The sequence below is a fragment of the Xyrauchen texanus genome, chromosome 43 (genome assembly GCF_025860055.1).
Source record: "Xyrauchen texanus isolate HMW12.3.18 chromosome 43, RBS_HiC_50CHRs, whole genome shotgun sequence".
Classification (NCBI taxonomy): Eukaryota; Metazoa; Chordata; class Actinopteri; order Cypriniformes; family Catostomidae; genus Xyrauchen; species Xyrauchen texanus.
In genome coordinates this window covers 17,534,976-17,561,879 of record NC_068318.1, presented here as the reverse complement: position 1 = coordinate 17,561,879, position 26,904 = coordinate 17,534,976, and the positions used below count along the sequence as shown (strand labels likewise).

The 26,904-nt window shown below is 37.6% G+C and overlaps 1 protein-coding gene across 3 annotated transcripts; it reads left to right on the top strand.

The window, feature by feature from the left end:
- The first annotated feature begins 8,732 nt into the window (after positions 1-8,732).
- On the top strand, positions 8,733-26,764 carry LOC127635444 (large neutral amino acids transporter small subunit 4-like). Of its 3 annotated transcripts, none has more exons than XM_052115502.1 (15): positions 8,733-8,821; positions 9,567-9,824; positions 16,012-16,306; positions 16,495-16,550; positions 16,906-16,982; positions 20,940-21,032; positions 21,142-21,275; positions 21,369-21,565; positions 22,104-22,247; positions 22,778-22,795; positions 23,521-23,653; positions 23,822-23,954; positions 24,606-24,679; positions 24,830-24,953; positions 25,667-26,764. In XM_052115502.1, exons 2-15 carry the CDS (start codon positions 9,665-9,667, stop codon positions 25,826-25,828), a joined length of 1,800 nt encoding a protein of 599 aa, XP_051971462.1. In that variant the 5' UTR covers positions 8,733-8,821; positions 9,567-9,664; the 3' UTR covers positions 25,829-26,764. The 3 variants fall into 3 exon arrangements, with proteins under 3 accessions (XP_051971462.1, XP_051971464.1, XP_051971463.1); XM_052115503.1 differs by having other exon boundaries at positions 8,756-8,821; positions 9,663-9,824; XM_052115504.1 differs by lacking the exon at positions 22,778-22,795.
- Positions 26,765-26,904: the final 140 nt, after the last annotated feature.

The following is a 26,904-nucleotide window of genomic DNA, read 5'->3' as shown; positions in this document are numbered from 1 at the left end:
GGTTGGCGCATAATATTAATAAGTATGTCCTTGTAATAAGCCTTGTGTGCGAAACTCGCACTTACTTCCGCATTAGACAACCAGGCATTTTCAAGTGATGAAGTTGTATAAATTCATATGAACGAGCTTGTACGAAATCATACGAAATTGCCAACTCATAAAATATGTATGACTTTTCATGAGAATGGGTTGGATGGGCTATGGGTTTGTAGGTACTATCAGCATATTATAATCTAATGGATTTTTAAAAAAAACTGAAAACAAAAAGTCATAAAATGTATCTGATTTTTCTGTGGTTTTAGATAATGAATTGGTAGTCTTTGATGCATCAATAAAGTCAATATCAACAGTGAAATGTGAAACCAAGTAAGAGACCACCTAGTGAGGGAACAACAGTCTGCCAAGGACCTGGGGGAAAGACATGTTATTGACCATTTGCTTTCAATTTCATTTAAAATTCTCAGAATAAAGATCTACTCTATAATGCCTCATTGTTACTAATGTAAAAGGAAAAGTCCCGCATTTCACAAGGCTTGCTCAGACCAGTGTGAGAAAGAACTTGATTAACAGAGAACGGTGTTAAAGTGAAAAACAAGTTTGAGCCGATTGGAGATTATGTAACTTTGTGAGCAGTTGTATTTGTCCCTCTTGGTTTCATTTGATATTCGTTGAGTCCAGAGTATATACTTCCAGAGCTTGGAGTTCTCAAATGAATGTAGTTCATCATGTAGGCTTTAAGCATAACCCGTGTAGGATTAGGATGGAAAGAAGTGAACATTATCAGTAAACATTTAACTTGAAAGTCTTCAATTAACTCCTTGCTCTTAGAATATGGGTTTCTGTTTTCTAATCGAAACTATTAATTTTTGTTTGCTTGTTTTGCAAAGACAGCAAGCTTAAAACCCCCTGATCAAGCATTTACTCTTCATGGTGTTTAAGCAGAACAGGCATTGATCACATAGAACAGATATTAGCTCATAATGGAAATGCAAAGCTTGTTCAAATAAACAAGCTCATTGACACATCATGTTTTTGGAGATTTAGGCCTACATAGAAAACGGTTTCCTTGACATTAATAATCTGTTGTAAACAAAGCAAGTGATAATTTACCACAGTTAATAAAAAATAGGATATTGTAATTTTAAGATCTAGCCTATTAACAGTACAGTTTAGAGATTTTATTTTAAATGCTTTTTGTGCATGACTTCTATCAATAATGTTGAAATGGTACACTCCAAAAAACATTGGGTTATTTATTTAACCCAATAGCTGGGTTAAAAATATAGGGTCTGTTGAGTTATTCCTAACGTTTATTGGGTTGTTTCTATAATAACGCACCCAGGGTTAAGTAGTCTCGCGAGGACATTTTAAATTTCAACGGTTGACCAGTCCCACTGCCAACAGAAGATACAAAGGTAAGTTAATATCAGGTTATATGCACGATTTTCGTTTTCTTTATCAACATAAAATAATAGCTGATTAATTAAATAGTTTCCCCTTAATTTTGGGTCTGCTGTAGGCCTATTGCTGCTCACTTGGCTACCGACATAACACTTAAAGCCAGCCTATTTTAAATTGTGACGTAGAAACTATTAATTGGGATGCTCCCCCTCACTTTCTGTGTTCGTCCCGACACTTTTTTTTGGAAATCACACATAATATCTCATTAATATTTCAATATCTACGCGCGAAGAAATTGTAAGACGCCTCGGCTTTAAGACTCATTATCCGGTGTTGCAGACACGGCAGTTTTTCATCAACTGAAAGAAAATTATTTTGTCATTTTTATAGTGTAACATTAAAATACTTCAAAGCGGAAATATGAAAAATTTTATCTAGAAAGTTATATCTGCAAGGCACTAAATTATATAATACACAAATTGGACTCAACGAGATATTACACCAGGGATCGGCAACCTTTTTTACATGGAGTACCATTTTTGTATTTACTAGTCAATGGCTGTGCCGATGAAGGATTAATAGTGGTGTTTTCCTTATTACATGACGTGTTGTTCTGAAACCAAAAAGAAACTAATAAAACACGGAATGTAGGCTGTCATCCGCGCAGTCTGACCGAAGCAAATCGATTAATCGAAAGAGAAGTGCTGCTGGATCGTGCAGTCTCATCACACTTTAATAGTGTTTAGTTTCCCATTCAGCTAATGAAAACATGCTGCGTAATCATGAGGAAGGATTTACATCAAGATGTAACTTGGAATTCAGGTGCGGAATTTATATAAATAGTCTACTCCTCTCTCGCAGTTGCTGGCATGCCAATGATTACCCCTCCGCGTGCCAATGCTGGCACCTGTGCCATAGGTTGCAGACCCCTGTATTACACAATAGTCAGCATCTACATGACATTGGGTGATAGCCTTATCATAAGCCACTTTTCAGTTAGTTCTGCACCCCTGAATACACGACGGTTATGACTTTTTCCACGTTGTGACATTTATTACTTTTATTGTGACTTTTTAATGCCAAAAAGCAGTAACATTTTGATGGTGTTCTTTTACCATTGCAGGAAAGTGCCTGGCTGGTTTTGTGATTGCCTTGTTAATGAAGCCCATTGTTTGAAGTTGTTAATACACTTTATATGAACTATATTTTTTAAACAGGATGTGATGGATTCATATGTGAGGGAAACACTTCAGAAGTGAAACCTTGAAACGTGAATAAAAATAAAAAAAGCTCCAGGCCATGTCACAGCCATGCCTCAGTTTGCTCCATGCCATGTCACAACCACGCCTCAGCCTGCTCCATGCCATGTCACAGCCACGCCTCAGCCTGCTCCATGCCATATCACAGCCACGCCTCAGCCTGCTCCATGCCATGTCACAGCCAAGCTCCAGACTGCTCCATGCCATGTCTCAGCCAAACCCTTGACTGCTCCATGCTATGTCACAGCCAAGCTTCAGTCTGCTCCACGCCATGTTTCAGTCGAACCCCAGACTGCTCCATGCCATGTCACAAGCAAACCTCTGCTCACCGGTCCAGGCCTGCCCCTGCTCCACGGTCCAGGCCCACCTCCATCCCTATGACTCCACCTTGGCTCCGCCCCTCGAGCCTCTCATGCCCCCCCGGACTCCGCCTTGATCCCATGCCCAACGCCCTATCTCGCCACGCCTCAAGACTCCCCCCAGGTCCCTATAGAACACTGGACTTATGTCATGTTTATTCTGTTTTGTTCATGTGTTGGGGCATTGGGAGTGCCCCCTTTGGGGTATGTCATGTTTATTCTGTTGGTTCCTGTTTTTCGTGTCTTTTATTTGGAAAAGTTAGTCCTTTTCATGTCTTCAGGTCCTTCATTTTGAAATTTGTTCACTTCCTTGTCTATAGACATGGGATTATCCTGTTCCCACCATGTTTCATGTGTTTTTTTCTGATTGGTTCCTTTGTTTATTAGTCTTGTCTTGTTATTGGTTCATGTTTCATTGTCTTGTTATTTTGTTTTCAGTCTTGTATTTTCATTGGTGGTCTTGTTAACTTGTTAAGGGTGACCTGCTAAGACCAGCAAACCATCTTAGGCTGGTAAAAGGTCTTGACCACGCTGAGTGAACGCTGGCGCGTCTTGCTGCCGCTGCTCTCCGGGTCTTCGGTTTTCCTTCAACCATGTGGATTAACTATGTGTGGCTTGTGCTCGCCTGGACTGTTCTGTCTTTGGTTTCCCATTCATCGACTGCACTGTTCCAGTATTCTACAGCTGAGCTTCTGAGGTTCCGTTTTTATTTACATGACGATCCACTACCTCCAGCTCTGTCCTCACACCCGGATATAATATACCTGCCTCGTCGGAAATACATCCACCGTGGCTCTCGTCGGAACTTTCAGTATGGTAAATCCAACTCCATAACATCCTTTTGGTCCACTATTCGACGTCCATTGAGGAAAACTGATCGCCGTGCTGATCATAGTGTGTTGGCCCGCCTAGCTAGGTCGGCTAACACGGCTGTTAAAATCAGTAACACTTCTGTCAACTTTGGTCTTCTTAACATCCGGCTCACTTACGAGTAAGGAGCATCTTGTGAAGGATCTCCTCGTTGACTGTAAGTTTGACTTTTTATGTTTAACAGAAACGTGGCAGCAGCCAAATGATTTTATTTCACTCAACGATGCCTCTCCTCCGGATTTGTTTACATCTCTCAACCGCGTGACTCTGGCCGTGGGGAGGTCTCGCGATCATCTATCGTGAGAAGTGGAGGATAGCGCCTGTCAATGCTCCAGTCTGTCACTCATTTGAGGCTATTGTTTGTCAGCTTTCTGGACCTATTCCCACTATTGTTGCTATTTTGTACCGCCCACCAAAGCCTAATAAGGATTTTATTGATGACCTTGCTGCCTTTCTGACTCACCTATCCACACTTTCATCAAACATACTACTCCTGGGGATTTTAATATACATATGGATAATGTTGACAACACTTTTACCAAAGACTTTACATCCTGCTTGGATAGTTTTGGACTTCAGCAATACGTAAACTTTCCCACACATAATAAAGGACATATTTTAGATTTAATTTGCTGTTCAGGTGTTACACCTGTCAACTGTAAAGCTGATTCTTTTCTTTTTCTGATCACATGTTGCTCTCGTTCACTGTTAATCTCTCACTCTCCAAATCTGTTCTTTCACGTATTATATCATTCCGAAATATTAAGGATATCAACTTGGACATTTTATCCTCTAGCATCATCAGTTTTCCCAGTATTGACAGTTTTTCTACTCCCGAGGAACTGCTCTCTCATTACAACTATAATCTTTATAACCTCTTCAATAACCTTGCTCCACTCAAAACCAGGACTGTTTCATTTACTCTTTCTGCTCTTGGTTTAATTATACTCTTAGAAAGTTAAAAACAAAAGGAAGACAACTTGAAAGACTATACAGGAAAACAAATCTCACTGTGCACAAGGACATGTACTTAAATCACATTCTTTTTACAAAAATTCGATTTCCAAAGCTAAAACCACCTATTATTCTGGTTTAATCAGTTCAAGTGAAGGAAATTCAAAGGTCCTTTTCTCACTCATCTCTAATTTCATAAAACCTCGGATCCACTTCCCCTCATTTGTATTCGATTGATTTTTGTAATTCCTTATTATCATTTTTTTCTTTGAAAATTGAACATATTCATCAGTACCTTATGTCTACTTCTGGTCCGAACTCATTCGTCACAGTTTCCTTTGCTCCGACTTGTTTTTTCTCAGCATTTACCCTACCTTCAGTAAATGAAATTAATGAACTTATTCAAAAATCCAAACTTTCAACCTGTAGATTGGATCCTCTTCCAACTGTGCTTGTGAAAGCCACTGTTTCTTTACTGTCCCCCTAATCACTAACATCATTCATTCTTCACTTACTACTGGAATTGTTCCTTCTTCTCTTAAAACAGCTTCTGTAACTCCGATTCTTAAGAAACCTGGTTTAGATCCCAACGACTATAATAATTTCCGACCTATTTCAAATCTTCCATTCATCTCCAAAATTTTGGAAAAAATAGTGGCTGCTCAACTCCATACTCATCTTTCTTACAATAATCTATATGAACAATTCCAGTCTGGTTTCCGTCCGCATCATAGTACGGAAACAGCACTACTTGAAACCACTAACAACCTTCTTATAGCGGCTGACTCTGGTTTACTTTCCATTCTTCTTCTGCTTGATCTGAGTGCGGCCTTCGATACTATTTCACACACCATACTTTTGACAGACTCTCCTCTATTGGAATTACTAACATACCTCTTAACTGGTTTCATTCATATCTCTCTGGCCGCACTCAGTTTATTCAGTTAAAATCATTTACCTCTCATTCTGTTCCTGTCACAACAGGTGTGCCCCAGGGCTCTGTTCTAGGGCCCTTATTGTTTATTATTTATCTTCTTCCCTTGGTTATATTTTCCGTAAACATCATATTAATTTCCACTGCTACGCAGATGATACCCAGCTCTATCTTTCAACTAAACCTAATTCCACACTTCCACCATCTTCCCTTACAAACTGCCTTCTTGACATAAAATCCTGGTTCACATCAAGTTTCCTTAAATTAAATAGTAATAAAACAGAATTGCTTCTTATAGGTACAAAATCAACATTAAACAAAATCCATAATTTCTCTATTCTTATTGATAGCTCCTCCATTTCCCCTCCCCTCAGGTTAAGAGTTTGGGTGTCATCTTTGATAGCACCCTCTCCTTCACATCTCATGTTAACAACGTTACCCGGTCTACTTATTATCATCTTCGTAATATCAACCGTTTGCGTCCTTTTCTCACGCCGCACTCCACTGCCATTCTTGTTCACAGCTTAGTCACCTCCCGTTTAGATTATTGTAATTCCCTTTTGTTTGGTCTTCCACATAAAACTCTTCATAAACTTCAACTGGTTCAAAACTCGGCAGCTCGTATCATTACTCGCACCCCTTCTATTTTTCACATCACGCCGATCTTACAACAGCTGCATTGGCTCCCTATTACTTATCGTATCAACTACAAAATACTTCTTTTTACTTTTAAAGCCATTCATAATCTAGCCCCTTCATATCTTTCTGATCTCCTCCATATACCTACACACACGCGCACTCTAAGATCTTCTTCTTTTATTCATTTTACTGTTCCCCGTGTCCGTCTTGTTACTATGGGGAGTAGAGCTTTCAGTTTCTCTGCTCCTCAGCTCTGGAATTCGCTTCCACCAGACCTCCGTAAAATTGACTCTCTTCCACTTTTCAAATCCAAACTCAAAACTTATCTGTTTAGAATAGCTTATTCCCTTTGACCATAACTGCACTTTTTTAATTGTCTTGTGTCTCATTGCTTTTTAAATTTGTTATTGTTGATGATGATGTAAGGTGACCTTGAGTGTCAAGAAAGGCGCCTATAAATAAAATGTATAATAATAATAATAATAACTTGTTACGCATGTCAATGTATTTTAGCCCTCATGTTTGCCATTGTCCTTTGTGGAGTATTGTTAATGTAACTTTGTTGTAGTTTTGTTTTAAGTCAAGCCAAGCCAAGTCAAGATTTAGTCAAGTCATGTTTTGTTTGTGTCAAGTCTAGTTTAGTCATGTTTATGTCTCATGTTTCTAGTTAGGGTTTTTGGATCTCACTTTTGTTTAACGTTACACTTATGTATTACTCTATACAGTATAAGTGTATATATAAGTGGTTCTTGTAAATTTAAACATGTTTGTAAGTAACTTAATGATAAAAAGGAAGTCAATTGATAACACAATTGCAACCATTAACTTAATTAATGAAAATGTTTGCAACTTTTAATTTAATGGGAATAAAGCATTTTCAAGATATTTGTAACTTGTGCATTATAATTTATTTACACAGCAATAATAATAATAATAATGTCAACAATAATAATAGTACCAATAATACTAGGATGGTTAAAGCAACATTTTGGCCCCCCAAAAAATAAAACCCAACAAATGTGTTATTTTATAACCCAGTTTATTGGGTAAAACTTGCTATCCAATGCATTTGGTTAAAATAACCCAACAATGGATCGGTGCTATATCAACCCACCATTGGTGTTGGTCATTTTTAACCCATCTGATTTTAGTGAGTAGTCATGATAAGTCTGTCTTGCTGATTGCGCTGATCAATGCAATGATTTAATCGCAAACATCAGACTACTAAAAACACGGACCACATTGAGTGCAGTGAGACCTGGGCGTTGTTTAATTCGGTGTAACTTACGTTTAATTTTTGTGCCAAGATTGGTAAGTAGATTGACAGTAATACCCAGTCACTGTTTTGCGCCGGTCAGAGCGGGCTCTGCGAGAACGCGCACACGAGAACGCGAAGTCTGCTATAGTCTCTTAAATAACACAAGGGCGACGTCTTTGTAGAATTATAGGATACTACTGGTGACCAATGGCCAGTTTTAATCGAATTAGTTTAATTTGTGGTTTAATAGTTTACTTGTGTGGTGCGGTTGAAAGTCGTTGCGCCGCGCCTCGCTCTATTGTCTTCCCATGATAGTATTGATAATTTGGCGGGAACTATGGGACCTATTTGTACAACACGTAGGCTATTTGTTTTGGAAATATAACATTATCGTCTGTTAAGTATCACTTCTGCTTCACTTTGTCAGACACTTTGAGCTGTTTTTGTTGATTCCTTAAAATGGCGGTTTACAGCTTTGTTTTTGTCATCTTATCTAGGTGTTGCAATTTGCCACCTTAGTTCACCTCCTCTCGTCAATTACTAGTGTTCACACACAGTCACAGACAATCACGCTCTTTACTGTTATATGTTAAGGATTTATCATAAGCCTAACTGTATTTTTTCCTGAGGCGAGATGATTGAATCAACTTTCATTATTCATTTATTTGCAAAATAAAGTTTTATTGTAATGTCTAATCTGGAGTTTAGGAAATAGACTATTCTATAATCAATAAACACAGTCGAAAAGAAAATCGATTTCAGCAATGATTATAATTAAGATTCCATTTAGATCATTAAATGAGGCTACAAATCTAAAACCCAATCTCCTGCACTTCAAATAATTTTCAGATAAATATCTGGAAGTAGCCTACAGTAAAACCTATCAACACACGGGTGAGCAGCTGATCACCTGTGGACGGACAGCTCGTGATTATTCAATGTAGTGTGAGACTCTCAGCTGATTGGCTGACTGGCATACTCAGCCTCCCGATGTAACCAATAGAACGCTCTGATGCTTTCCCACATGAAACCGCTATAAATTAGACAGTTGCCAAAGGTTTCCTTCTCAGTCAGTGCCGGGGTAACTGCAGGAGGAAGGGCGAGAGAGAGTGCAAAGACATCTGCACTTGTGAACCAACTCTCAAAGGTACGTATTCAATATATATTTTTATATATGTTCATGTTCATGTGTGTATATTGTATAGGTCTTGTGAGCACCACCAGATATTTAAATCTTTTTAAAAGAATGAATAGCAGTACAGATCTGTTAAGCCTGGCTGCTTTTGGAATAAATATTTACACACTAATATATATTTATATATATATATATATATATATATATATATATATATATATATATATATATATATATATATATATATATATATATATATATATATATATAGTTTATATAAGTTACATAATGAAAAGTATTCATTCTCTACAGAAGTTGTATAACTACTGTACTATTCATCATTCTCTGTTAATGAATGAGCATACTTGGTCTGATATAAAATTGACACAAAGTCATAAATGCAACACACAGAAGATTAGAGAGAGATTTTAATCTATTTCATGTCAGAATTTCTCAGCTGATCCAGCTCTTTTAGATATCCCGTGTCTAAACAATGTGGGAGTCTTTTTCCAAGCAAATTTTGCTATTCTCCCAAAAGCTATGTATTGCAAAAGAGCCTAATTGACTTTGAAAGATGTGAGATTCACTTCACAGACAAAGTGATATACATAACAATGGAGTGAGTTTCAGAAGTGACTTTTTGTTAATCCTCTCCATGAGCCATTCACAGATTCACAATATCATTGCATTATGGAAATCTTGGTGGTACCATTTAAATGACTGACCTAATACACGTCTGTCCCTTTTTCTTCCACAGATCAAAGGAACCCCTCCACACAGTGTGGTCTGATCCCACCAATCCCTGTTAACCACACGTTTTCCTCTGATCTGTCTGTTTTCCTACTCCTTGCAGCCATGGCACCCACACTGGCCACGGCATTCGCCCGTCGCTGGTGGATGGCGGTAACGGCTATCATTGAAAACTTGCTCTTCTCTGCTGTCCTACTGGGCTGGGGTTCCTTACTCATCATGCTAAAGTCTGAGGGCTTCTATTCATACCTCTGCACTGAGCCAGGTAAGAAATAATCTGTAAGAAAAAGTCTTAATCTTAAAAATAAAATGTTTGGTTTGAGTGGGTTTTACAGCTTTATAATATATATACACATCTACATACAAACCATAAACCAATATGCTGACCTACAGAAAATATTTTAATATCCAGGATATTTCTATAATCTCCAAAGAATCATTCTATCAATGAAAATCTTTAACTGAAGGCACAATTGTGTTTTGTTTATTGATCAGTTAGCATATTGTCAAATGCCATCCATTTTTTCATTCCAATCTGGTCTCACAAGCCTACAAATGCTGTGAACTTTGTGTCGGACATTACTTAGAAATTAAACCCCGAGCAAAACAGATTTATTCTCACATTCTCTAAGGAGGTGGAATCTCCATCCCTCAGGAGCCACACAGACATTCGCTTTACAGTAGCTTCCATTAAATCACTGTACCAGAGAACTGTAAAACACTGGAATGTGAAAGGGTCTGACCTAATCAAGCGCACCCTTAAATCGAGAGGCCTACTGTTAAGTATACTGTAGATTAGTAATGGCTTGATGACTGTTTGATGTTAATAGAGATGTTAACTGTCTGCTTCTTTAACTGAATTAGAGCCTCAGACATACTGATTGGCTTGGAATTGATCAACTGATTGTGTCTAAGAAAGACCACGTAAAAACATGTTTTAGTCTCACTGTAGCTGCTGATGCCCATTTATCATGTTGTCTCTTGGGTTCTCCGTCTTGATTTAAAAGAACATTGGGACCCTTTTAACCACAAAAGCTGGTTTGAAATTCCCAGACAGACGAAGGGGGAGAAGAGGGGCAAAAGAAGAGAAAAAGAGTTGTTTGTGAAGGAAACTGTAGGACGCTTATCATTCGGGTAGATCTAGGAATACCATTTATCTGGGTGGCTTGGTGGCCATCTTACATGTCTATCTGTCTGTATGGCAGAGCAAAGCTGTACTTAAAAAAAAAAAACAGTAACACACAAAAGTGCTTGAAAAGCCAGAAAAAGTCCTAGTTCCTGCTTTGTGACATTACTCAGCTTTTCTTTTTTTTGTTTTGTTTTTTTATTGTCCTTTTGGTCAGTCACATTGTTGTGACGTAATAGGTATGTCTGTCTCAGCGAAAATTGCTGGTGCACAAGGCAGCAAAAAACGCTGATGTATTCAGCAGTAAGAATGTGTCATCATAAAGTCCACAGATAAGACTCAAAGTTCCAGGACACTGTATCTTATGGCAAGAGTCAGCATTTAAACTGCAGTCTTCCTCTATGACAATTTAGTATGACGCAAAGCATGTGAGGTTTGTGGTTTAGTTCACTGGCCCTGATCTTCAGAACGTGGAGCTCCATCAGCAGTGTTTGATTAACTACAGAAAAGTCTTTGTATTTAGCTCCCTCCGCGAAAATGTTGTTATGGACACTTTGTAAAGTGTGTGCGTGAAATGTTCCTTACTTTTTATCAGATCTGGCCAACAAACTAATGGCTGTGGATGAAAAGAACAACCCCTCCTTGTATTCTCTCCTAATTGTACTGGACCTTAATATGTCTACAAATCTTTTGCATTGGGTAGTTGATGCATGTGTTCCACTAGAAGCTTATATCAACCTAAAGATTTTAGGTTAAATTTATATGAATGTATAATGGTAAGTATATACTCTATAATAAAAGGTCCTGTAACTGGCCACCATTTCTTTTTCACAATTTTATAAATCTTTTTGCCATCACTTTTTTAAAAGTACCAGTAATCTAGTTAGTCTCTAAATTAATATGCGGTCAAATAGTTTTATATGGAATATAGTATGTCACACCCCAGTGACATGGCAATAGGACTATCAGTAAAAATAGGTGAAAGGTCATATAGATGACACGCAATATTAATTACTTATCATTGTCATAGCAGTGTGTTAAAGACAATTATAAGTATATTACTGTAAGGTTTTCTAATATACAGCTTAATTGATTTAGTAGGTTCATCTCACATATTTGTTCCTCAACCCTTCTATCAAGCACACCATCTTGTTTTTTGCTAAGAGCAGGTGACTGCTATCTCTCCGGGTGTTTTCTGAAATAGCATCTATTTAAATGAATGTTGCGTTTGGCGTCAGGCAGCCATTAACACATCCATGTGGCACAACAGGACTAAAGGCACCCCTTAAAGAAATGTAGCTTTTTTTCTGGTCACAAAATGTCTCAAGGTCAAACTAATTGATTTAACTTTTATTATATATTCATTATATAAACTAATAATTTGTATTGAATATTGATAGAGCAACATTATTTGTGTGAAAATAAATAATAAAGGAAGGTTTTTTTATTAAAATTCAGTTTTTAAAAAAAGGTGGCAATGGTGCGTTTTACCCCACGCTTTGGGTAAAAGGCCCATTGGGGGTTTAAAGTGATATTGTGTAGATACCTGGGCAGTAGTTTAGGGCACAGTTTGTAAACTAATGCAACTAATTTTGAGACACCAAGATGCTTTTTTGAGTAACAAATTAAAGTGATGCTTACTGAATATAACCACTTCAGAAAAAGTTAACAATTTTTTGTTAATTTCAAACACATTTGGCATTTTAGTACATCTCAAGTATTCTGTCAATAAACTAATCTCTATTATGATTGGATCAGTCAATATGAGCCCACTTTGAAAAAATTTCAAATATTTAAGAAAAACAATGTGTTTTATAGGGGCCTTTAGCCTCTGAAACAGGGGGGCTTTTTACCCCAAATACTATCCTTTCACTTATTGGACAGTTATTGAAATTTTTTTTATTTAATTACCTTAATCAAAACTGAAAATGATAAATAAGTATTTTGTCTCAAAAGAATTGTTACTTTTAAGGATTTTTATTAGCTACATAAATTTGCAACATTTTAAAAAATATAACAAAATTTGATCTAACTACCTCAAAATCAAACTTTAGACACCAAAGATCTCATGGATCAGGAACATTTTGCAGTTCATTGTGACAAACAGGTGTTTAGGAAAGTACTGTGGTAGTTTTTATTGCTATTTAGTGTTTTGGGAGAAAAATGGAGGCTCTAGTGGCTATAGGTGGCACTTAATAAAACATAATATACACAAGAGTATTAGAACAGACCATGATATAAATGTACGTATTTGACATAAATGGACGAGACAGGATGAGGCAGGACTGCCAGTGATCACCCTTAAAAAAAAATGATGCATCTCCTGCCACCCCCAATGCCCTTTAGTACCCTTTACAAGTGCCCAAATGGGAACACCATCCGCACACCAGCTTAGTTTTGGAAAGAAGCCAGAGCAAGCTCTATGACTCGCTCTTCCTCGGTTGTGGCAAATCCCAAGCCCTCTTTTTCAGTGCGAGAGTGTTTACGACCATGTGTGAAACACGTCAGAACATTCCGTACTGAGTCCTGAAACACGCTTTGAGTTGGCAGCCTCTTCCATTGTAGCTGTGGAAGAAGGACACGTGCATCTTTGGGATGTGACTGGCACAAATTAGAGGGTGATTACCAACCCTTCTGCCCCCCGAAAGGCATTCAACACCTACTATTAGCATCACTTTGCATCTAAGTGGCATATTGGGACCAGGAAAGGTTGCATAAATAAAAAATAATAATTTCCCTACACTTTCTGAATTATATCAGTCTAAATAATTCTCACCTCACTATATCTTCTCAAGCATAGCATTATTTTTTTCAAGGCCAGATTCACAATAATACTTTTGTGGTTGAAAACATTTTCCATTTCCCGACGGCATCGTTTTCCAAAGTGTTTCTAAAATCAGTGCAGGTATACTCTATCCTAAAATGTATTAGTGTGGATGTGGTGTTTCATTTTTCTCAAGAGAAGACTGAAATGTACCAATCGTAGGCTGTAATATGGAACACACATCAGTTCATATGTCTCCAATATGCCAGCTGGTATTAATGGAGTGCAATCCTTTGTCACCTGGTTCATTATCAGAGTTTATATGTGTGTGCATGGTGAGATAATATAAAACAGGATTGTACAATAGTCCAAAAGTACGATTATAAACAATGTTCCCATAGCAGAACAAGATAAAGAAATATCCAATGTGCTCTTTCTGCTTTCTTTCATTCACAGCCCTTATCTCAGGTCTTTATTGAAACCTTGCTAGTGATTCCCCATTCCAAGCATTTTACTGCTGGGTGAAAGTCTATCTCAGGAACTTTGTAGATGCAGTCACAGGGAAGACCAGCTTTTTCCAGAATTGATTACATGTAGATTTAGGCTGGTTTATGCTGAGTTGTGCTGGGCAGATTATGGTCTAGCTGGTGGACCAGAATAGCCACAATGTTCACCAGCACCACTTTACCTGCATAACATCTATATTAAATGGTTTTATTCAAAGTCATAGTTCAGAAATATTTTTTTCATGTGACTGAATCCTCCTGACTTCATTAGGTTACATCAGTGAAAGTAATTTTAAGGGTTAGAAATTCTAAGTAAGTCAAAGATAAGTCAAAATAATTCCTTAAGGTTACAACAGCACATATAATTATTACAACTGTGTAATAACTGCACATATAAATGTTTACACTTTGCAGTATTATACAGAAAAGTAAATAGCTTGGAACTACATACATTTTGTACATTTCATCCATAAACACCACAGCTGCATTTATGTTGTAGTTACACATGAACCAAGTTCAGCTTTCCTTAAGTTTCCATTGTACTTGTTGTTATAAAAATGGTCCATGTACATGCAATTCCAAACGGTGTTGAAGCAAAGTCATAGTGTCCTTACCTCCTGTAACCTTGCATTATTCCACTGACCATTCCAAACATGGTGTGTCAACAAGGCCGTAGAGTGCAAGTTTTGAGAAACCTCAGTTGTGAGCTTCAAGGAACTGTCAAGAATAATGTGAGTTTGGACAGCAACTAGAGTTACAAGTATATGATGCCTATTTCACAGTAGGACTAACAGCAGGGATGCATGCATGTGACCAATTCATTCTCACCTCCCTCCCGCACATTTTCAACATCTATCTTTCTTTCTCCCCTCCCTCAGTTTTTACACCAACATCTGAGTTTTCTCACTCTCTTTACTGGACTTGTTGTGGTAGAAATCGTGACCCTATGTGTAGTACATCTCCAATGTGTTGAATATCAGGTCATGCCAGTCTAAGGTGCCTTTCACACCAGATGCGTTCAACCCAGCTGTTTTTCAATTGTTTTCTAATGTAAAAATGCTCTAGACAGATGTCTTTGCTTTCAGCTTATCGTGCAGGAGCGCCAAACATTTTTAGATGCAGTGTCTTGACTTGTAAAATTAACTTAAATGGTTAAAAAGCATCTTGAATCACCTGCTTTGTGCTCTATTTGTGATGCAGCATCTAGCTTTTTATTGCCCAAGAACCTGTTCATTGTGAATGGCCCATAAGGCTGTCAAGCTGGTTTTTGGAACATGATAGTCGGTTTCTTACTTTGTTCACTGGTCATCAATAGCTTATCCAAGGTGGTCATACAGCCCAGGTTGACCAAGATGGTCTACCAGGTCGATCATCATTATCCCATCAGCTAGAAGTCCAGATCCCAAACCAGCTTGGACCTGCTAATGACCATAAATGGCCAGCTTCATCCAGGTTGAAACTATTAAAAAAGACATTTTTTAACTGGATTGACTAGCAGAGTCTCAAGTTTCTGTAATTCTTGACTTTGACACCAATAGATGGTTTACCAGCTGTAACCAACCAGGTTGATCAATATAGTCTAGTCCGACCTCATCCCCATCGACTGGTAGTTTAGCTGATCTATCACCTGAACCAGCTTGGACCAGCAAATTACCATATATGATGATCTTAAACCTTCAAGAAACCATATAAATCATGGTTTATGTGGACCGTCCAGCAGAGGCTATCTTTTTTAAGTAATTCTTAGATGGTCTACCAACCCTAAATAGACCAGTCTACCTGGTCAACCTAAGCCCCACCAGCTGGTTGTCAAGTTGAACAACCAACTAAACCAGCTTGGTCCAGCTAATTACCAGCTTGATTCACTAATTTCAACCAGCTAGAAACCATATAAAATCTGGTTTAAGCGTGACTGTCCAACGGGGTTGGAGGTGGGGGGGACTGTGACACCAAGAAATATACCCTAATAATTCTAATATACTAACTTATTAATTCAATTTAAAATGAATGTCAGACACATGTTAAACTCTCTCTTTTTTTTCATTGTCTTCTACAGGCAATAGCTCGATGGCAAACTTCTCCGTTCCACCTGTGTCTTCATTATTGTCTGATGATGCAGAATATGAATATGACGAGTTCCAATCCGTCCAGCATGATAGTGGTGTGGAGGTGGTCCCTCTGAAACATCCAGAAGACCACCTGAGGATGAACGGATGGCTGATCTGTAAGGAGCAGGATGAGATGCTCAATCTGGCCTTCACCGTGGGCTCCTTCCTCCTCAGCGCTATCACGCTCCCTCTTGGAATCGTCATGGACAAATATGGCCCACGCAATCTCCGTCTGCTTGGCAGGTAGGTGTTAAGTGTGTAGTTCTCAATATAATGTGTATTTCATATACATACTTATGAAAATGCATAATTTGTATGTATACGTTTAGAGTACATAGCTTGAAAATATAGGGCCTGAATATTTTTAGCAGTGAGAAATTCCTCCTGAGTTCCTGATTTATTGAGTTCCAATGTTGTGTTTTTGTTTCCAGTGCCTGCTTTTCCCTCTCGTGCCTTATGATCGCTTATGGAGCCAGCAACCCAAATGGTAAGAATATCATATCCATTTAAATGTGAATTGGGGTTCCCACAGTCATGGAAAACCTGGAAATATCAGGTTATTAATTTTTTTTTAGCATTTTTAAAAACTGTCCTGAAAAAGTCACAGAACTATATATATATATATTCCTCTTTAAGCTTATCTCTTCAATATTTCATTGGTTAGAAATTGCTCTTTTTGAGTGCAATCTTTATAATGTTAATATCAATTCATAACAAGGAACTGGAAAAGTCATTGAAATTCATCTGTAAAAAGGAGTGGGAACCCTACTGAATATATTTTTTCATACTTATTGAAACAGATCTTGGCATCTGAGGATGTTTTACATATTTGTTTTTTCCAGATCTGTCGGTCCTTATCTTCATTGCTCTGACCTTTAACGGCTTTGGAGGAATGTGTATGACCTTCACTTCACTTACGGTGAGTGAGTGTGTGTGTGTGTTTGTGTTAACATATGAATGAAAATACAATTTTGGTGCTGCATTCTTTCCAGCTCTCCCTTATTGAAAAGACCAACATAGCTGGTAATCAGTGTATTGTGTGTTTTGGATTCTGGAATGCTTGGGTCCACCTGACTTAACTTCTTAACATTGCTTGAGAGCAAGCTGGTCTACCAGCTAGACTGTCACAAACCAGCATAAACCCTTAGTATGGACCAGTATGGAAATTCAGTCTGTGTCAGTCCCTCACGTCTTAGCGCTCTCATGCGTAACTCAGTAGGTTAATCATTAGACCACCTCTGTGCGTCTTAGTTCACTATTTTTCCCGATGGCTCCCTCCTGTTGCTGTGCTGGCACCATGCATAAATTCCTGAGGGTGTACTACCCAGTGTGCTTACCCAGTAAGAACAGCCTTGGGTCGGCTTGAACTCAGCGAGATCTGAGAAATTGAATGAGCATGAACTCATTTAAAACATTAACACCTACATCCAAAATGAACTTTTTGACCCTCCTGCTTTTGGGGAATTAAGAAAATGCACCATCCATAAATATTTCTTACTGAGCATGAAACTGTATACATTATTTTGATCCTAAATAACTATATTGTCTTTATGATAGTGTGGTAATTTAGCTGTTTTGTCCTTGCATATTTTGACACGCAGAGCTTATTTGGAATTTTTTGTAAAATACACCTGTCACAAATACATCAGGTGATTTGATTTTTGTAACATATTCGTTGGTAAAATTTTACAATACGGTTCCATTCGTTAACATAAGTTAATGCATTATGCATCATAAAGAAACAATGAACAATATATGTTTTATGTATTATCATAATTTACTCACCTTCATGCCATCCCTGATGTGTATGACTTTCTTTCTTCTGCTCAACAGCTTTTTAACAGATTTTTTAAATGTTGGTCCAAACAATGTAAGTAAATGGTGACCAGAATTTGATGGAGTATAAAAGTAATTAATATAACTCGAGTGGTTAAATCTATATCTTCTGAAGCAATATGATAGATGTAGGTGAGAAACCCATCAAGATTAAAATCCTTTTTAAACTGTAAATCTAGACTTTCACATTCAGCCTACTAGTTGAGGTGGTCAAAGGTGGAGATTGAGAGCAAAAAAGACTTAAACATTGATCTGTTTCTCACCCACACCTATCATATTGCTTCCAATGGATTTAACCAGTGGAGTCATATGGATTACTTTTATGCTTTCTTTATGTCTCTTTTGGACCTTTTGAGTTCTGGTCACCATTCACTTGCATTGTATGGACCAACAGAGCTCAAATATTCTTCTTAAATTCTTCAGCTGTGTTCTGCTGAAGAAACATCTGGGATGGCATAAGAGTGAGTCAATAATGAGAGATATTTCATTTTTGGGTGAACTTTCCCTTTAATAAAAATGTAATAAATATGTGCATAAACTAATGTTAACTAATACAACTTTTGATTTAAAAAAATGTTAGTATATGTTGAAATTAACATCAACAAATATTAATAAATTCTGTAAAAGTATTGTTCCTTGTTAGTTCATTTTAACCAATGCTATCAAATGCAACCTTATTGTAAAGTGTTACCCACTCATTTTGGTGGCTTGTGACATTAATTTGGTTGACATATGTTACTCGCTACATATAGTTCTGGAGGGAAAAAAATCTCAAAAACTTTCTGACTGTACATTGCACTGTTAAAAGTCATTAAAAGTTGTGAGAATTGCAACAGATTAAAACAGATTTGTCGTTTGTCTTTTTGAACAAAGCTTTGTTGGTTATAATGTACATTTTTGTTTTGCTGCATCACTCCTTTTCAGTGTAAATAGGATGCCAAACTCAGCCCCACTTTTCAAAAAGTTAATCAATCAATCAAATCAGTTTTGACAAAACACAGAACTTCGATCAAGAATCTGCTGATCACGCATTTAAGGTCACTTTCTTATGTAACATGGCACTGGCTGTGTTGCTCATCCACTTGTTGTCACAGGAACAAGGCATAACTGTAGGCAGGCAATCCCAGTCTTAACTCCAATTAGAGTCATAAAAAAGACTCTGTATTAGCCGGTTCAGACTGGACTGATCTTTCCTCAGTTCATACTGACCCAGTTATTTGTCTTGTGGTGACGGAATGGAAAGGAAGTAAGAAAGAAAGAAAGAAAGAAAAAATGAAACAAACAAAGAAACAAAGAATGTAACGATGCAATTATACCAGATAACAGTAGAAAAGTGGCAGTCATCTCAAATATACCACAAATACACTTTCAGCCAAACAAAACAAAACAAGAGGGATTTGGGTCATTTTCCTACTGTCAAACTTAGTGCAACATGTGCATAGTGAATGTAAAAACTACACCTGAGGTTACTCTGCTTGGGCACCTGTGTAAACTTGAAGGAAACTGACTTCATATATTCACAAAATGTATGTTGGCTTCACTTGGTTAATTTTTTTTATATTTTATTTTTTGCAAATGCCTCTTGGTTTGATATTTTGTTAAATTCATACATTTTTTGTAGTGTGGCATACGTGTACAAGTACTTTTTAGGCCCACTGCATATAAATGTATTTTCTAGTTGTCTTGCATTTTTCTAATCTTTTGTGCTGTAATCTGTCGCTTGTTCTTTCTCTCTCAAACTCCAGTCTCATCCTCTGGTTATACTCATTGCCTCTGAACTGTAAATCCTTTCACTGCTGATTTGCTGTGCTTTTGTCATTCCATAATTGTTGGCCATCTCTCCTAGCTTGCTGCTGTATTTGGAGAATGACTGTGAATCACTTCCCTTTGTTCATGTCCATTACAGTGAACTGTAAAGGAAATGCTCTGAACAGCCAGAGTCTGAATCAGAATATGAATTGGGTTCTTGCCAGGATTGTAATATTTTTTTCTTTTCTGAAAGAGAGAAATACACTGTCCAGGAAACTTATATCTAAAAAAAAAAGAAGTCAGTTTTCTATTCAGGGATTAATTATTTTTCAGTATTATATACGGCCGTTCACACAAATGTGTTTTTGCATCCATCTGCATTGGATTTTCACATGCGCTAGACAGATGTCTTTGAGCACTGTTTTTCAGGGTCTCGCATAAAAGCATTGCGTTTTATTCGGATGCTGTGTCAGGTAAAAGAAATTCAGATTTTAGCGCATCTTAAGACACCTGTGTACTGCAAAAAAGCTTTTGCGCAAGCACATTTTCTATACGTTTTCTATTCTGGGAATTGTCATTGTGTTCCTGTGTAGTATAAAGGGCGAACATTTTTTTGTGTCCATCTGTTCTCTTTTTGAATTTTTTTTCTCTGTAAACATGCACTAGACGGACATCTTTGGCCAGTGCGCAGGTAAAAAAGAATGTCAACTTTTAAAATCCTGTCTGGAGACACCAGCACGCTGTTATGTGCATTGCACTGCATCTCGTTTTTTAACTCAAGGACGCATTCAGTCTGAACGGCCCCTGAGAAGTATCTATAAGTTATGAAACTAGATTCATTTAAGTCTGCTTGTCCAAATTAAGATATTTGTATTATTTTATTTTCTCCCCTTTTTCTTCCCAATTTGGAATGCCCAATTCCCAATGTGCTCTAAGTCCTCTTGGTGGCATAGTGACTCTCTTCAATCCAGGTGGCAGAGGACGAATCTCAGCTGCCTCCACGTCTGAGACCGTCAATCCTCACATTTTATCATGTGGCTTGTTGAGCGCTTTACCATGGAGACATAATGCGTGTGTAGGCTTCATGCTATTCTCCGCGGCATCCACACACAACTCACTACGCACCTCACCGAGTGCAAACCACATTATAGCGACCGCGAGGAGGTTACTCCATGTGACTTTACCCTCCCTAGCAACTGGGCCAATTTGGTTGCTTAAGAGACCTGGGTGGAAATTAAGTTATTTTTAATTAAATATAATTTTTTGAATCTATTTCTTTGTTTTCTTCCAGTTGCCCAACATGTTTGGTGACCTTCGTTCCACCTTCATTGCACTTATGATTGGCTCATATGCTTCCTCGGCTGTCACCTTTCCTGGGGTCAAGGTCTGTTACATTAACACAAACTATGGTAATCCAACATTGTGTTCTCAGACATTGGTCTAAGAGTGATTTGTTTATTGTGTATTGTTAAAAGTGTTGTTTCTCACTGTAGGTGATCTATGACCTTGGCATTACCTTTATAATGATTCTGGTGGTCTGGGCAGGCTGTGCAGGTCTCGTCTTTTTCAACTGCTTCTTCAACTGGCCCCTGGAGCCTTTTCCTGGTCCCGAGGACATGGATTATTCGTAAGAAACACATGCAAAAACATATTGCTCTCATACACTTCAAAATTTGACATTTTCAAACAGTCCTTCTGTCTGTTTCTCTCTATCGTACAGTGTCAAGATCAAATTCAGCTGGCTGGGCTTCGACCACAAGATCACTGGCAAGCAGTTTTATAGGCAGGTGACGACAGTCGGTAAACGTCTGAGTGTCGACAACACTCTGAAACAGAAAGAGCTCGCTGCCAAAGAGGGTCACAAACTCTGCCTGTCCACCATGGATCTGGAATTGCAGTGTGAGCAAAAGGAGGAGTGTAAGTGACAATGTGTAAAATATACTGGCAAAATAAAATAAATTTAAGGCAGAAACATTCTCTTTGCAAATACACTGACAGAAGAGCACGTTCCCATTGTATATCACTTAATATGTGTTCTTGCGTTACTGCGGCGGTAACAAACCTCAGTGCTCAAGAAGATGATAGCGTACCTTCAAATGAATGTGCCATTCAACAGGATGTGTTATCATGTAGGATTTATTCATGTAGCTAACTATAAACTTACTTTGCTCTGCAAGATTTTTTCAAACTATTGCTCCTCAGGGCAGAAGTTAACCTGAAAGTGGAAAAATTAGCGTATAAGACAATTTATAGTGCCCCTTGTGGCAACATTGAGAATTCAATGCATACTGGTGCTATAAATTGCATTCTGACAAATGATGGAACTACAATGTATAAAAGTGAGCTTGCCTTGTTAGAAGCATTTGCATTTGCATGTTTCCTGTATGTTTCGAGCTTAACTCATGGCACTCAGTGAATTTTTGTAAACTCTTTCTTCTCATTTTCTTCTCTGTAGCTCAGTCGTTCATGCAGAGTATTTTTAGTCCCCTCTTCATTTTGAGTCTGGTAACCATGTGTGTGACTCAACTCCGTCTCATCTTCTACATGGGAGCCATGAACAACATCTTGGAGTCTCTAAGTGGAGGAGATCTTAACACAGGTGTGTTTTCTGTTTTCTACAATGATCAAAATTCTTATAATGTGAAATGGAAATATTTTTTTATAATCAGATTCTATTCCGACTCTACATTCTGATTGAATAAGCCATGTTCAAAACTGTAAAAATAAATAGCAGATATGTACACCTATGACTGCATATTATTAGTCTATTAGTCTACGGTTAAGGCTAATAAACTACTCTATATCACTTGGCCAAAGAATGACTAATTCTGATTATTACATTTAATAATTCAAGTCTACTTTTTTAATAACACTTTTTACAAAACATACTGCTTCACAGCAGCTTCACAGTAAAAATTGTCCCTTAAAAACCACCCAGTAATTAAGCCAAAGGCAACAGTGATATCAAAAAACTCTCAGAAGTCTCTTCTGTCTTATTGATTTATTACATTTTCAAATTTGGATTAATAGATTAGATTTCCAACATGTCAGGTCTTTTAATTGTTTAAATTGTGATGTAGAAAATGTCAAAATTTTCCTAAATTGCCGCTGTTTTGACTGTTTTTGCAGTTGAGAGAATGGAACTGGGTAAGAATCTCAGCAGTGCAGTAGAATAGCAGTAAAAACCAGTAGAGCGTGTGTTCCCTCCTGCTTGTTATTCTAACATTTAACCTTCTCATGTACACAATCTGCCCTCTCACCTCATGCGTAACCCACTCCCTGCACACCTATGCTCATAGGCGGAAATCGCGGGGGGGGGGTCGGGACTATGCTTTAGGACATCAAGTATACTAAGTGCTGTAAACTCAGTTATTGATTTATTAAATTATTATTTTCTCCCCTTTTTCACCCAATTTGGAATGCCCAATTCCCAATGCGCCTCAGTCCTCGTGGTGGCGTATTGACTCGCCTCAATCCGGGTGGCGGAGGATGAAGTTGTCTGAGTTGCCTCCGTGTCTGAGACCATCAGTCTGCACAACTTATCACGTGGCTTGTTAAGCACTATTCTCTGAGGCATCCATACACAACTCACCACACGCCCCACCGAAAGCGAACCACATTATTGCGACCGCAAGGAGGTTACTCCATGTGACTCTACTCTCCCTAGTAACCGGGCCAATTTGGTTGTTTAGGAGATCTGGCTGGAGTCATTCAGCATGCCCTGGATTTGTACTCGCGACTCCAGGGGTGGTAGTCAGCATCTTTCCTCGCTGAGCTACCCAGGCCCCCTAACCAGAGTAGTTATTAATCAACCTCAGGCATTATCCATTAGACAATGACATAATCTCCCTTGCTCTCTCTCTCTCGCTCAGTGAGCCTCTACACGTCCATTTTCGGTGTGATGCAACTCTTATGCCTGATGACTACTCCGGTCATCGGTCAGATCATGGATTGGAAACTCAAGGAATGTGATGATGGAGAAATCAATGAAAAAGAGGCCAACAAGTAGGTTATGAAAGACTTCTGTTTGAAATGTTGACATGTATGTGACCTAAATCATTTTAAAATGGAAAAATGCCAGAAAATCAATGACAAATGTTGGATTTTTTTTAAAGTTCAATAAGGTGGACTGTACTGACCTTGAAGTGTCTCTGTTTTTCTTCACGTCTCCAGGGATGAGCCCCAACCCAAACGCAGAGACAGACAGATTCAGAAAGTGACCAACGCCACACGGGCCTTCATCTTCACTAACATCCTCCTCGTCGGCTTTGGAATCACCTGCCTGATTCCTAACCTCCCTCTTCAGGTGTGTGTGTGTGTGTGCGTGTGTGTGTGTGTTCAAGATTGCCTTTCACTAAGTACGTTTACATACCGCCTAGTAATGCAGCCAATTGCTCAATAGGAAATGTTCATGTAAATATAAAACAATTTATTTGATTCAGCTCGATCCCAATAACATTTTTATTGGATTGAAAGGGGTGGTGCAGATCTTAAATAATCTGTTGAAATTAAGAATCACCATTTATACTTTTGAATCCGACTACTAAGACAAGAAGAAAGCAGTCTGTATGTTTCATGTTGTTAAGAATCCTTAAAAAACTGGCACTGGTAAAACATCTACTACTACAATAATGTAGTAAAAAAAAAAGATTTTTTTATATTGTTTTTGCAATTTATACATTGCTTGTAAAATTAAATGTAATTGTGTTGAGTACACTGCTAATGTTAAATGGAGATTATTATTAATACATTTAAAAAAAAAATGTTTACCCACATGATGGTGCAGTTACGGCATTAACCAGCAGGGGGCAACTTTGCCAGCCAAATGACCCCTTGGTAACACACTTTGCACATTGTAACCTTACAATATTTTACCATCTTAAAACGTATAATTAATGCTATTATCTTTTCTCCTCTCAATTCTCTTCATGTCTTCTCTCTTATCCTCTTTTTCCAGATGCTCTCGTTTGTTCTTCACACCATCGTCAGAGGCTTCATCCACTCAGCCATTGGTGGACTTTATGCTGCTGTGTAAGTTTAGCACATCATACTATGATTATATTCTGCATGTGATATTACCAGTAATACCTGGATTAAGCATATAATAAGAACACTTCTATATGTGCATTCTTGAACATTGTCCTTTCTGTGACTTGAGGAAATCTCACTATATATCTGCAGATACCCATCCACTCAGTTTGGCAGTCTGACCGGAATGCAGTCTCTGGTTAGCGCTTTATTTGCACTGCTGCAGCAGCCTTTGTTTATGGCTATGATGGGACCACTAATGGGAGACCCACTCTGGGTATGACACACACACACACACACACACACACACACACACACACACACACACACACATACACACATACACAGAGACACAGACACATATGTTGGTGCGGATATCCTTATGAGGACTCTCCATAGACATAATGATTTTAATACAGTACAAACTATAGATTCTATCCCCTAACCCTAACCCTAAACCTAACCTTCACAAAAAACATTTTTAGTATTAAAAACATAGTTTATTATTATCTTTAAGCTATTTGAATTATGGGGACACTAGAAATGTCCTCATAACCACAATTATAGCATAATACTTGTAATTACCAGTTTGTAACCTAAATAATTTTCTCGTAAACCACCCAGACCAGCACACACACACACACACACACACACACACACACACACACACACACACACACACAAACACACATATTTACTTAGCTATCTAAATCTGGACATATCCTTTGACTCATATTGTGTTCATTTAAAGCTAATTACAATGACTATACATTAACAGTAACCCTACCCCTATAGAACATAAATTAATTATTTAATTTTACAGTTGAGGACTTCACTGAATTTCTCCCAAGGGAGGTTTTGTCAGATTTAGCTCAGTTTTAGGGACAAACATAAAAGAAACCATTAGTAATACTAGATGGATTAAATGCCTGCTAGGCATGTTTTGACCTCCTGTCTCTCTTTGTGTCTTTGTCTTTTGTTCTTATGTAGGTGAATGTTGGTCTGCTAGTACTTAGTATGCTGGGCTTTCTGTTACCTCTCTACCTGCTGTACTTCAGAAAAACTCTGCACAAAAAGAGGAAGGAGAAAGAAAACATGGCTAAAATCTACCTGAAAATCAACGGCAGTGATGTACCAGAGGCATTTGTGTAGAGAAAGCAGATAAAGGAAAAACTTGAGACTAAAAAAAGAAAGAAAATAACATGGGAAATTTGCTGTCCTTTTTCATCGTCATATGAGTTTCATTTATTTTAATTTACAAAGTCAAAACTCATATATTTGAAATGGGAAATAATTATATGTGGAGTGTTCATGCAGTCAAACCCTAATTTAAAAACAAAGCCTGTGTGCTTTAGAAATACATTTCTGCTTATTGCATATTATAATATAGAATTTTTCTTGCTTTTGCAAGATTTGTATATACTGTTATGTTTAAGAGAAGGGCTAAAGAAACCATCATGGCCACACAGATCATTCATTCATTCATTCTGCTAACCTCCACATGTTATTTTACTGATGTAAAATGAATGTAGTCTTGAGTGTAAACCCCCAGTTTTGTGTAAAAAAATAAAATAAAAATGGAGCAAAACAAAACATAAAAAAAAAAAACATAAATAAATCCCCAGCAGGTTTAAAGGCCAATAAATGCTTCTCCAAGAAGAATAGCTAATTTCAGATCATAAGTAACCCTTGTTTTAGAGAATTACGTACCATAAATGTACAATGATCTCATGGGCCTACAAGGTAACACCTTTTAATTCTTGTTATAGTAAACCATGATATATGGTACCTTAAGGTGTAATGGAAGATATTACATACTTTCAGCTCTGCAATACCATTGTATGCGCAAAACACAACTTGCCAGAACATTGTGCATTAATAATGATTCACAAAGTGGAGTTTTACATATTTGTAATGAAATAACATTTATGAAAATGAAACAAGGAAGCATAACACAATCTGATCACTTTTGATCACAGTAGTTTAGGAAAGCCCTGATTTATACATGTCAGTTTGTATATGTATATATATATATATATATATATATATATATATATATATATATATATATATATATATATATATACACACATGTACATAAGATGCATACACAACTCAACTGGTTATGATCTGTAGCCTACTAAGTGACTGATCTGTAACGTGATGGCTGAAAGCTGTAAGAGAAACAAATTTCAGGGGAAAAACTTTGTCTCACACACACGTGTCCC

What these genes read in the sequence shown, in the direction of transcription:
- LOC127635444 (XM_052115502.1), top strand. Translation starts at nt 9,665, where the DNA reads ATGGCACCCACACTGGCCACGGCATTCGCCCGTCGCTGGTGGATGGCG. An exon ending in CCCGAGGACATGGATTATTC is followed by an intron (nt 21,276 to 21,368) that starts GTAAGAAACACA and finishes TCTATCGTACAG; the next exon opens with TGTCAAGATCAAATTCAGCT. An exon ending in TAATGGGAGACCCACTCTGG is followed by an intron (nt 24,954 to 25,666) that starts GTATGACACACA and finishes GTTCTTATGTAG; the next exon opens with GTGAATGTTGGTCTGCTAGT.